This window comes from Oenanthe melanoleuca, chromosome 1A (assembly GCF_029582105.1).
Source record: "Oenanthe melanoleuca isolate GR-GAL-2019-014 chromosome 1A, OMel1.0, whole genome shotgun sequence".
Taxonomy (NCBI): domain Eukaryota; kingdom Metazoa; phylum Chordata; class Aves; order Passeriformes; family Muscicapidae; genus Oenanthe; species Oenanthe melanoleuca.
In genome coordinates this window covers 67,909,197-67,922,240 of record NC_079334.1, presented here as the reverse complement: position 1 = coordinate 67,922,240, position 13,044 = coordinate 67,909,197, and the positions used below count along the sequence as shown (strand labels likewise).

The following is a 13,044-nucleotide window of genomic DNA, read 5'->3' as shown; positions in this document are numbered from 1 at the left end:
TCCACTATCCCAGGATGCTCCAAATCCCAGTGTCCAACATTTCCTTGGACACTGCAGGGATCCAGGGATTCTCTGGCAATTCCAGCCCAGCCAGCAATTCCTAATTCCCAAATCTTCCCCTTCCCAATTCTCTGTGTCCTGTCCCTCCATCCCTTGTCCCCAGTCCCTCTCCAGCTCTCCTGCAGCCCCTCCAGGCCCTGGAAAGTCTCATCCTGCCTGATTAAAGGAAGAACTGGAATAATTCCTAAGCTCTACCACCACTGTCATCCACATCTCAAGACCCTAAACCACAATGTGATGTGGACAAATCCACTGGGAAATCAAAACTCCTGTCATTTATTCCATAAAGAAGAATAATTCCACTGACCATTATCCCAGCATTTTTATCCCTAGAAGGAAACACCTTTGACCAGCCCAGCAGAGATGATTTAGGAAACAACTCCTGACCCCTCACAGCAGAACAGCCAACCCCAAAGAGCAGCAGTTCCACCCTGGGCTGTTGTCCTGGGTTACAATATAAGGATGTGCCCAAAAGTCTGAATTCTCCAGGTGGGGCAGTGATCCTCATTTCTGTGGAGATATCTCCTGTTAATGGGCCAGGTGTTAAAAACCAGCTGGGACAGTGATCCTTGTTTCTGTGGGAGATATCTCCTGTTAATGGGCCAGCTGTCAGAACTAGGTGGGGCAGTGATCCTCATCTCTGTAGAGATATCTCCTGTTAATGGGCCATCTTTAAACCAGCTGGGCAATCATCTTTATCTTTCCCACAGCCCATCCTCCCTCCAGGAGATATCTCCTGTTCATGGCCAGTGAGTCCCAGGCCATGACTGATAAAATTCCATCATCCCACTGGGAGATGCTCCAGCCAGGGGAGGAGCCAAGCCTTTCCTACCCAGATAAAAACTGACATTTTGGACACCAAGGAACCTTCTTTCCACTGCATTCCAGAGGACAAGAGCTGCCAGGATCATTGCTTCAACAAGACCACCACCTAACTAGCAGGGTGTCAGGTTGTATTCTGACTCAGTGGTTTCTCTCTCTCTCTCTCTCTCTTTTTTTTTTTTTTTTCCCTATTAAATTATATTTCTGACTTGGAGTCTCCCACTGGTTTTGATTCCAAACCAGTGCTCTGGGCTGTACCTGTAGGCCAGGGTGCAGGTGTCCTTGTACTCCTGCAGCTTCACACACACCATGTTGAGGAACTGGTCTGAGTAGGCGCTCAGGTCGTGCATCAGGTTCATCAGGTCCTGCACTGTCTTCTCCACGATCACCGTGCTCTGGGGAGGGGACAAAACCCAGCTGTGAGCAGCAGCTCAGTGAGGGTTTATCTCAGCCCTCTCCTGCTTTGCTGGTTGTTGTCACAGGTGTAAATGTGAAGCTGTTGCTCCCCCAGGGCTCCTGTGAGGATGAAATGAGGGGAAGGAACAAACTGGGCAAGAAAAGGAGGAAAGTGGTTTGAGGGTTTGAGTATCAGCTTGGGAAGTTTGGGTTTCTGAGCCCTTTCCTGCAGCTCACCAGGTCTTTCCTTCATTAGGTGAAACCTCAAAAGGTAAAAATGTGGTTTTTAAAGGTACACACAGCCCAAAGTGCTGCTCCATATCCTGTAAATCCGGGAATTTTTGAGGTTGGAAGAGACCTCCCAGACCAATCTTTGATCAATCCCCACCCCAAAGAGAGCCACTAAAACCCCTGCTGAGCAGGTTTGGTTTCCTCCAGCCTGCAGCAGGTTCCATATATCCAACAATGTCCAAGATTTCAACAGCTCCACGTGAATTCTGAGATTTCTGAACCCCCTTCCATGGTGACTTGCACAGTTTATATTTATTTTGCCCACTGTGTTTGGTTTTGTTGCTGCAAACAAGACAGAGGGGAGGTGATGGAAGTCCCAGGTTGATATAAATTGAATTATTAACAGTCTCAGAGTGAAGGGTTATTCCTGAACTGCAGCAAAGGAAGATACAGAAGCATTTGGGAGCCCTGGCTGATTTGAGAAATTCTGGACTCTAATTATATGGGATGATCCCAGGGTTTGGAAAGAGCCCCCCTTGAGTTGGTGACTCAGAGCAAAATCTCATCAACCCCCAAATCACCACCTCTGCCACATCCCCACGAGCCCAACCTGCATCTCCCCTCTGATTTCCTGATTAAAGCACAGCAGCATCACCCAGATCCCTGATCCTGCTCCTCCAGAGCAACCCTGAGGGACAGGGATTGTTCCTGCTCTGCTCCCTGTCCCTGACCTGGCAAAAAAGCATCTTCCAACCTCATCCTCCTTGGGAACTCTCCCAAGTCCTTGGGAAGGGGCTCCCCTGAAGGCTCAGGCAGTGCCTGTGCTGTTCCTGGGACGTTCTTGGCTCCCAACTGCACTTGGAGGAAAAAAACTCACCCAATTCCACCCCATCCATGGCAAGGACACCTCCACTGTCCCAGGGTGATCCAAACCCAGTGTCCAACCTGGCCTTGGACATTCCAGGGATCCAGGGGCAGCCACAGCTGCTCTGGGAATTCCTTCTCAAGATTCCATCCATCCATCCATCCATCCATCCATCCATCCATCCATCCATCCATCCATCCATCCATCCATCCTCTGGCAGTGGGAGCCATTCCCTGTGTCCTGTCCCTCCATCCCTTGTCCCCAGTCCCTCTCCAGCTCTCCTGGATTCCCTGCAATGTGCTGGAAGCTCTCCCTGGATCCTTCCCTTCTCCAGGTGAGCACCCCCAGCTCTCCCAGCCCTGGAGCAGCTCCATGGATTCCTCTGGATTTGCTCCAGCAGCTCCAGCTCCTGCTGTGTCCCTATTTCTGCAGGTGAGGTTTCACCTGAGCAGAGCCTGATGTGGTTTGAGATTAAAGTCAAGCCCAGGATGGGCTGAGAAATGTGGTGAGGGATCAAAGTCACCACTGATCCCTCAGAAATAAAACAAGATATGAAAATCCTCCCTGGCTCATGTAGCAACACAGAAGACAAAAGCAATTCCTTTCCCTTTTTTGTGGATAACCAGATTTTTCCTTTTCCTCTGGTGTGGTGTTTTCAGCAGGTCCATGGTGTCAAGATCTCCTGCAGGAGCAGGATCTGTCCTGCCAGGAATCCTCCTGGGTTGGACACAAAACCACACAAGAGGGAATCAAACCTGGCCTTGATCCAGCCCATTTCAATTTCTTTTTGTAACTCAGCATTTGGAAATAACAACCACCAAAAAACCCACGAGTGGATGTTAAAACAGAAAGTACTGTGGTTTTTATGGAGTTTTTTTAATGGAGTTTTCCCCACTTATTTTCCTCCACAACATCAAAATTCCAGCAAAGCTCCTGCCAGTATCTGGATTTTAGAAGAAATCCTATTAATTTAAAGTGAACACAAAGCTACTTGAATGATTAAAAAAAAAATAATAATAAAAGGGAGGAGAAAAAAAAAGGGAATTACCATATGAAAGAAGACACTGCCAGATATGTAATGGCCATTTCTCTGCCACATCTTAACCTTTCCCAAAGCCCTGCTGCCACCTCTGCAGGTGTCCCTGGGGACACCCTGTCTGAAGAGACATTTGGGACAACTGGACTCATTAGCTGGGCCATGCCTGGAGCTTCTGCAAGTCCCCAAAATGAAAAGCAGCTCCCACATTATCCCAGAGCCACAATCCCATTGCCTCTGCCCCATCTGGATTCATTAACAGCAAAGGGATGTGATCAAAGCTTAATTTTATGGCTTAAAAAAACCCACACTAACAAGGAAACTCATCCAGGGAACAAGATCCAGCCCCTCACACCTGAATCCCAACCCCACACCAGGGGATGGTTCATTACCCCTCCAGGAAGGTTTTCAACGAGGCTGAAGGCTGCTAAAAATAAAAATCAATTCCTGCTGATGCCCTCCTGTCCCTGAGCTGTGCTGGGGGATGAGGGTAGAACAGAGACACTGCTGGTTATGGACCTGTGGGGTTTGTCTTTAATGGGTTTTGCAAATATTTGCCATTTATCCCGTGATTTGCTCCTTATTCCCAGCTGGGCTGGAGGTTCAGGGGGTGTGAAGCAGCTCCAGGGCAGGCAGGAGTCCTGCCCCAGCTGGGGGGTGGCACAGGACAAGTGAGCTGGAGAGGAACTGGAGCACCAATTCCTTTGGGGTTTCAGCATTTCACCAATTCCTTCGGGATTTCACCAATTCCTTTGGGGTTCCAGCATTCCAACAATTCTTTTGGGGTTTCAGTATTTCACCAATTCCTTTGGGATTTCAGTATTTCACCAATTCATTTGGGGTTTCACCCATTCCTTTGGGGTTTCAGCATTCCAACAATTCCTTTGGGCTTTCAGTATTTCACCAATTCTTTTGGGGTTTCAGTATTCCAGCCATTTCATTTGGGGTTTCAACATTCCAGCCATTCCTTTGGGATTTCAGTATTCCACCAATCCCTTTGGGGTTTCAGTATTCCACCAATTCCTTTGGGATTCCACCAATTCCTTTGGGATTCCACCAATTCCTTTGGGGTTTCACCCATTCCTTTGGGATTTCAGGATTCCACCAATTCCTTTGGGGTTTCAAGATTCCACCAGTTCCTTTGGGGTTTCAATATTACACCAATTCCTTTGGGATTTCAGCCTTCCAGCCTTTCTTTTAGGATTTCAGTATTCCACCAATTCCTCTGGGATTTCACTCATTCCTTTGGGTTTTCAGGATTCCACCAGCTCCTTTGGGATTCCAGCATTTCCCCAATTCCTTTAGAATTTCACCCATTCTTTTGGGATTTCAATAATCCACTAATTTCTTTGGGATTTCACCCATTCCTTTGGGATTTCAGCATTCCACCAATTCCTTTAGAATTTCACCCATTCCTTTGGGATTTCACCCATTCCTTTAGGATTTCACCCATTCCTTTGGGGTTTCAGTATTCCACCAATTCCTTTGGGATTTCACCCATTCCTTTGGGGTTTCAATATTCCACTAATTCCTTTGGGATTTCACCCATTCCTTTGGAATTTCAGTATTCCACCAATTCCTTTGAGATTTCACCCATTCCTTTAGGATTTCACCCATTCCTTTGGGGTTTCAATATTCCACCAATTCCTTTGGGATTCCACCATCCCAGCCATTCCTCTGGGATTATTGCCCTGTGCCACCCCAGCAGAGGGAGTTTTAAATGTCTGGACAAGGTGAAAGGAGGCAGCTGGGGGAGGTTTTTAAGGGTTTCTTAAAAATGCAGTTTCAGGACAATAAAGGTGATTTTTCAATGAGTCCTTGACACTCAGAATTCAAACCAACAGCTCAAACTTCCAAAACTTTCAGCTTTTCATAGAATCAGAGAATAATTTTGGCTTTTTAAAGCCCATCCAGTGCCACCTTCCACTATCCCAGGTTATTCCAAGCCCCATCTATCCCAGCCTTGGACTTTTCCTGGGATGGGAAATGCATAATTTTATTTTCCAGCTTCCTGGTGAGGAGCACTTGGATTAGAGGAATAATCTCAACTCTCAATTAAAAAAAAAAAAAAAAAAAAAAAAAAAAAAAAAAAATTTTGCAGAAATCACAGCTTTTCCCATGCCCTGGGAGGCAGAATCTCCATTCCCTCACTCCATTTCCTTGGGGAAAGCAGACAAAAGTTGGGAATATCCTGCTCAGAAATGTCTTCACCAAAACACAGCAGATGGGGGAAGAGACCTTGGCACTGGAAAAGTTGTCCATTATTAGTTGATTATTGCCCATCACAAAATATCTCCTTGAGATGCTTTGGCAGAGGAAGGCACCAGCTGAGGGCTGCCTTAAAGGAGAAGAATTAATAAAGCCTGATCTAATTTTTAAGCTGGAGTTTAGCTGATTTTTAAGCACCAAACAGAGCCCAGCTGTAATTAAAGCAGGGCAGGAGAAAATTTTCAAATCTCTTCAGGCTCAGTGCTGAGCCACAGCTCTAAATTTTGGATCAGTCTCAAAAAACAAAACTTAAATTCCTTTATCTTAAATAGTTGGCCAGGCTCTAGTGAGCTGAAAAATATCAAGTTCCTTGGAGGGCAATGGGAAAGGGAGATAAAAATTCCAAAATTCCAAATACCTCATGAGGCCACTGGAAGGACTCAAAGAGCAGAATTAGAGATGGGAATCATTGAAAACTGAAAAGCAGGAACCAGATTCCTGGAATTTTGGGATAAATGGCTCCTGAATGCCTCTAAAATACCAACAGCAGCCCTGAGAGGAGTGGGAATGGGAGGAGTGGGATCCATCAGTGCCCTGGGAGCCAACCTGGAGCCCTATTCCAGCACCAGCACTTAAATAAAATAGGAAAACAATAAAGCAGAGGAGTAAAACCAGCCCTGAACCACTAAATAAATTTTTTTTTTAGCTACCAGAGGAAAGAGGAGAGTACAAATTCCCTCTTGTACTGATCAGAGGTTATCCCACATGGAGTGGTAACACCATTTTTCCACTTTTCTTCCTGGCACATCCAGGTTTTACAAAGAGCTGGAGTTTTTAGAATGAAGCAATTCCATTCAAACCTGTGTTTAGCAGCAAAATCTCTTTTTTTATTTTTTTATTTTTTTTTTAACACTCTCCAATCTGATAGGCTGCTTTCCTCTCCCAGCCTATTTCCAGGAAAATCCATTATTCCATATCAGTTGTGCCTGTCACTATGGTTATACTACACCCTGCTACAACTTTGCTTTAAGTCCAAGGGATTTTTTTCTATTTTATTTTATTTTATTTTATTTTATTTTATTTTATTTTATTTTATTTTATTTTATTTTATTTTATTTTATTTTATTTTATTTTAACCATAACTCTGCCTGTTTCAATGCAGGTGATATTTTAATTTTGATGGGATTTATTTAATTCAACCCATGGATCTGCTGGAATTCTCCTCCCAGCTTTCAATGTGATGTTGCAGGAGCCAAATGAGTGCACAAACAAGGTCCTGGATAAATCTTATTTACCTGCCACTGTGTGATCCAAAAAAAGCTTTGCTCCAGTGAACTGGAATATTGATGAAGAGCAAAGTGTACATTTGTTTAAAAAAAAATAAATAAATAGATAACATGAACCATAAAATCTGCTCATTGCTGTGGCCATGCAGAAGAATTTCCCTCCTTTAAACACTCTATTCAATATTTGGGATTTCAGTGAGGCTGGAACACAAAATTAACATTTCCTGGGACCAGCCCTGCACAAGCCCAGTAAATGCAGAATTAACCAGCCACAGTTAAAGCACAGACAGGGGAGGCTTTGCAAACTCTGCAAGGATTCAAAAATAAAAAAACCAGCTCTGTAATTCCAAATTCAACCCACAGAGCTAAAACACTTTTCTGGAATGTGAGAGACCAAATCCCAAAGCTGGGTCCCTCATTCCTGCATTTCTCCCTTTGTTTTCCAGTGATCTCTTGCATTTTCACTAATTTTGTTGAATTTAGGTGATAATTACAGACTTTGCACTGGACAGCACCAATCCAGGGGCACAACAACGTTTTCTTTTGGGAGCTCAGCCCTGCTAAACCTTTCCCAGTATTTTTTTTTCCCCAATTTATTTTAGTTTTTCATCATCCAGCTGCCTTTGCTGTGGTCTCTGTGTCTTTCCAGGAGCATCACTGAACATTCATATTCACCATCTCCAGCAAGATATTTATAATAGATAAATTTATTTTAAATACTGGTGCTTCCAGTAAAAAACAAAAATAGATCTCAAAGCACACAAAAATAAGACTGAGGTGTTTTATTCTCCAAACTGGGCCAGCTGGATGAAAACATTTATTAACAGGGAGCTCCCAAATGGACAGCTCTGCTCCTGAGCATCATTAATTCCACACTCCACCTTCCACTTGTGCTAATGATGTTCTAGAGCAGGGATGACAAAGGAGAGGCAAAGCTGCCACTCACCACTGGTGAAATAAATCTGTCACCTTGCCACCTGTAATTGGGGCAGCTGTGTGAAAAACCTGAGGAAAAGCCACTTCTAGGAATATTCAGGGATGGGGATGAAAATGTCAGGGATGGGTTATTTTTTTTTTTTGTTTTTTTTTTTTTTTTTTTTGGCTCTCACAGCACAAACCAAGCTGGGAATGAGTCCCTTTTCCCTGCACAAATGTATATATTGATTAATAAAGGGAGAGCCTGGCCTGTGCTGGCACTTTGAAGTGATAAACAGTTCTGCAGCAGTGCAGAGGGTGTATTAAAGGCTAAGAGCTAATGACTTTTCTGGTGGATGTAACACATTAAAAGCAGCAGGAAGCTGCAGCTATTTTATCACCCCACTAATGTCCCTGACAACATTCACTTGGTGGGAGTGAATGGATGGGAATCCATTTGGAGGAGTAAATTAAAATACCTTAAAAAATGCCTTTAATAATAGCTCCAGAACTCAGCAGGATCAGAGAAGGGAGAGATACAAAAGACCAATTAAATGATCCCCTCCATCTCCCTGCCAAGGCACTGATATTCCTGATTCTGCTCTGGCTGCTGCATCATTCCAGGAGGATTTTGGTGTCTCAAGTGAGGGAATAATGTCAGGGCTGGAAGTCTGGGGCTGTCACAAACTTCCCCCTCTGTGTCCAACCAAATTTTCCCTTTCCTGCTCCTCTGCACTGCATGTGAAATTAGAGAAAATCCTTGTCCAAGTGATAATTTTCCTATTCCTTGCTCTTTAAGTTTGTGGCAAAGCTGGGTTAGGGATCAAGGATTTATTGGTTTCTCATTTATCCTCATTTTCCATTTTATCCAGAAAAACACACGAGGAACAAGCATCAAACAGTGGAAGTGTTGGAGAAATGGGATAATCATCCCACCTGGGGTCTGTAAAGACAATTTGGGTCCATCACTGGGCAAAAGAAAAAAAAAAGGAATTTTTCGAGAGAAAAGAGGAATTTTAAATATTCAGTAGTTGCTGCAACTCGAGGTCAATCTGTATTTAAGGATTTTCCACTTCAGCAATAGGGAGGTGGCTGAGGGTACACCAACTTCCCAAAAGGACTTCCCTGAACTCTCTGCAAGTGAAAAGCCAATAAAAACCCTCCAGAAATTATTATTTTATTTTTTTTTTATTAAACTGCTTTCACAAGCTCCTGCCCCTCAGCAGAACCATGCTGGCTGCACAGAGCACCCTGTGGGAAAAGGGAGGATTTTCCATCCCCTCACCAACAGGAACCCAGGAATTCAGAGCTGAGGGTTTAGAGAGAATTCAGGGGGATTCAAGGAGAGTTTTCAGGGTCCAAAAGTGAGGTCAGTGCTTGAGGTGGTGCTGAGTAGCTCAGTTCCCACCAAAGAAAAGCATTCTGAGTCCTTCCAAACCATCCTTGCTAAGACCACTCTTGGTGAGAAGAAATTGGAAATGGCTTGTGACAAACCTGAGGCCTCTGAAAAAACAGCTCAGCTTTCTGCTAAATCAGTATCAACCTCAAAAAAGGTTTTGTTGGTCCTTAAGAAAAGAAATAAACTGAAATCCTAGGGCAAGACAAAGTGTTTAATTAAAAACAAGTTAAGGGACAGCCCAAATTATTCCCCCTGAGGTTTTGTTTTGAGGTCTAAAACCCCAGCTCCTGCACATTTTGGCAGTTCATATTCCAGGAAAAATGGGTCATGGAATGATTTGGGCTGGAAAGGAACTTAAAAGATCATCCAGTGTCCAGCCCAGTGCCTTGGGAGGGACACCTTCCACCAGCCCAGGTTGCTCCAAGCTGGCCTTGGACACTTCCAGGGATGGAGCATCCCCAACAGCTCTGTGCTAACTGGGAGGTCAGGGCTGAATCCCAGTTTTCATTTTGTGATGGAAAATGACAGAGCAGGAATTAAACCCAATGAGGGTTGGACCTGTCCCTCAACACCATGTTTGACACCACCCCTAAATGATAAAAAACAGAGTTCAACAGAGAAAACTCAGTGCCTTGGGCTAAAAACACCCTTGGAGGCTGGAATATTTTGTTTTCTTCATTTCCAGGCCTGTTTTTGTTTTAATTGTGTGTGATTTCTGAGTGACCAGATCTCCTTCTGTCCTTTCCTGCTCCACTGACTGATGTTATTTTATTCAGACTTTTTTAGGTCCAATGGGATGGATCTCATCTCCCTCCCACTGAAAGAAATCTGGGGTTGCTCCAGTGGCTTCAAGGTCAGGTGAGATCCAAACTGAGATTCCATCTCCACACATCCAGTACCTGCCAGTCCTCTCCTCCTTCACCTTTTCCAGCAGCACCTAATTAATTAATTAATTAATTAATTAACCAGCACCTAATTAATTCAAGCAGCCCTGGCCAGGGCTCTCCTGTAGAGTTGTAGCATTTCCTCGATTTTCACACCTTGCAGCAGTTTTCTTTCCAGGCACAAAGTCCTTAAACATTTTAATTAAAGATGTTTAGATATTTAGATATACTTAGCTATTTTAATTAAATATTTTAATTAATGAATGGTGTGAATTCCCCAGGAAATCCTGGAGCAGCCCCAGGATGAGCAGACCTGGGACCCCCCAACAGCTTCATGGTGAGAGGGAAAAACTTTTCCCTTCTCTGCAGTGCAGGTCACACAAAGCAAAAATCCCAGCACAAAAGCAGAAAAAAAAATAAATTAAAAAAAAATACTGTTCTGACAGCTTTGTCTGTGTGAGGGAAACTGTATTATTATTTTATTTTAAATTTTATTTTAATGGAAAGGTTCTATTTACAGACTAGAACCAGGAGGGGAAACTTTTAATTTAGTGCCCTCCCTCATTTCTTTCAGGTGTAAATTAGAGTGCTATGAACCTTCCAGAGGCAGGCTGCCAGGAGGAATATTCCAGTGGAATGCCAACATTCCTGAGTTGTTGTTCCTTTTATAAATTCTCCTGTTGACAAGTCCCTGCCTCCAAAATCCCAACTACTCCCACTGAGCGCTGCTTGTCAGGGAGGGGCAGCCCCTGCCACACACACACACACACACAAAAAAGAGTTTTTTACCTTCCCTTTCAACAGCAGATTAATGTCTCTTTTGTTCTGCGGCAGAGCTGGGTGTCAGATTTCAAAATGCACTTTTTAAAACGGGTATAATTAAACCTCTGTGAGAGGAGGGAGGCAGAGAAATGAGCAGCCAGAGGAGGAATAAAAGAATTTTAGAGGGTGCAGGAGCTGGAAGGAGCCTCATCCCTCCTTCTCCCCACACATTGCATTCCACAGTGGAGGAGGGAAAAAAAAAATTAATTATAAAAATGAACTTTTCCTGGAAAAATGAGCACGTTGTGAAAGGATGAGTCCTTTGAACGTGGCAGCACTTCAAAAGGAGGATGAATTAGTGCTGACAGCTCAATAAAGTGGCCATCAATTATTCAAAATGGGATGGCTCTTCTCATGCAGCACTTGTGATTAGGAAAACATTTCAAAACCTGGGAATGAGAGTTATTCTTCCTCAAAGAAATGGGCCCAGGCTTCAGAATGAGAGGGAAGAAAAATAATGACACTTTGGGGGAGCCTGGAAAGAATATGGGGAAGTTGGAACCATCCATCAGGTTTTTCATGTTCCAGGCTGGATTTGGGATTTATGGAGCAAAAATCCCAAATTTGGGAGTGGAACAAGCAGAGGGAAGGGAAAAATATTTGGGATGGGAGAGAGGTACCCAAATGGGTGCAGAGAGCTCAGGCTCCACATGAGTATTGGATAAATATTGGATTATAAATGATTATTGGTGAGTTTTGGAACAGCAAATATTAAACTTTCCTAGGGAAAAGAGAGTTATGGAAGAACCAGGATTCCCAGAGAAGTTTTTGGGAGTTTTTAATGTCCCAGCCATGGAAGTGTCCCAGGCCAGGGCTTGGAGCAGCCTGGGATGGTGGAAGTGTCCCTGCCCTTGGATGGGTTTTTTATTCTACCCAAACCATGCTGGGATTCCATGAAAGAAATTCCTGGAGGAATGTTGGTGATGGAGCCACACAGCTTCCTTTAAATGAAATTTATCCAATTCCACCTGTCCAGTTTCCTCCTGGAGCTGCAGCTCATCCATCACCAAAAAAAAAACAACCCTGGTGAAGGCAAAGCACTTTTTAAAAAAAGTTTAAAGGTTTAAAATTGCAGAAATCTTGGGAAAAAAAGGAGAAATGGAAATCTGGGTGGGATTCACTTGTGTCTGTGGATTTTCAGCAGCACTCCAGGCTGAGGAGAAGCTGCTCAGCATCCCAGGGTCCTGCCAGGGATTCTAAATGAGTTTGCAAATGAGGAATGTGCAGCTGGAGCTTTAAACAAGCAGAGGGTGGCCAGGCAAGTTCCAGGGGCTGACACCAGCCCTGGGAGGCAAAATGAGGATTTATGACAGCAAGGCAGGGCTTTTTGAGGAATTAAAATAATCAATCAAGGCTGGGGTGGAGGATGGGGGCAGATATGTGTGGTTTGCTCCCAACCTCTGAGGAAAAACTGAAAGCAAGAGGGGAAAAAAAATGAAAATAAGGTAAATTACAAGGAAGTTTTAGTGGTTTTATGTTGTAGACAGGTAGAGAAATTATAAAAGAAAGGCATCATAAAATCAGGCTTGCTCTGCCAAATTGAAGCCAGCCTGTCACTAATTCTGAGTGCAGGTTGAAAGTTCCCAGGAAAAAGTAATCCTGGTATGAAAGATTCATTAACACAATAAACTGTGAGTGAAAAACAACTTTACCTGGGTAAACAATGGATTTGTCCCATGAGAATCAGTGAAGAAATAATTCCAGAGCAGAGAGATTTGATGGACAAGGAAAATACCTTTTACTAACCAACAGAGTAATTGGCAAGAAAGAAATTCTAACCAATTAAAGTTGCAGACAAGGTCTATAAAATGAGTTGTGTGAATAAAGAATTTGGCTTTTCCTGCATGAAGAAGATGGCTGAGACCTTGAATCCCATCCCATCTCACCTCACCCATGGGCAGGGACACCTCCCACCATCCAAAAATGCTCCAAATCCTGTCCTGGGAACTTCCAGGGATCCAGGGGCAGCCACAGCTTCTCTGGGAATTCCATTCCAGGACTTCCCCATGAAGAACAGGGCAGATTCTTGCTGAAACAAAACAACTTGGTGGCCTCAGATTGGACCAGGACCAACATTTTGCACCCAGCTCTCAGTGGAAATGCTCCAGGTCAGGTTGGAT

General features: G+C 43.9%; 1 protein-coding gene across 1 annotated transcript in view; it reads right to left on the bottom strand.

Annotated features, from left to right (window-relative positions):
• EXOC4 (exocyst complex component 4) overlaps positions 1-13,044 on the bottom strand; it is a 280,009-nt gene that overhangs the window by 45,425 nt on the left and 221,540 nt on the right. Inside the window, exon 12 of the mRNA XM_056482278.1 lies at positions 1,141-1,277. Coding sequence (XP_056338253.1) covers positions 1,141-1,277 — 137 coding nt within the window. The remainder of the gene's footprint in view (positions 1-1,140; positions 1,278-13,044) is intronic.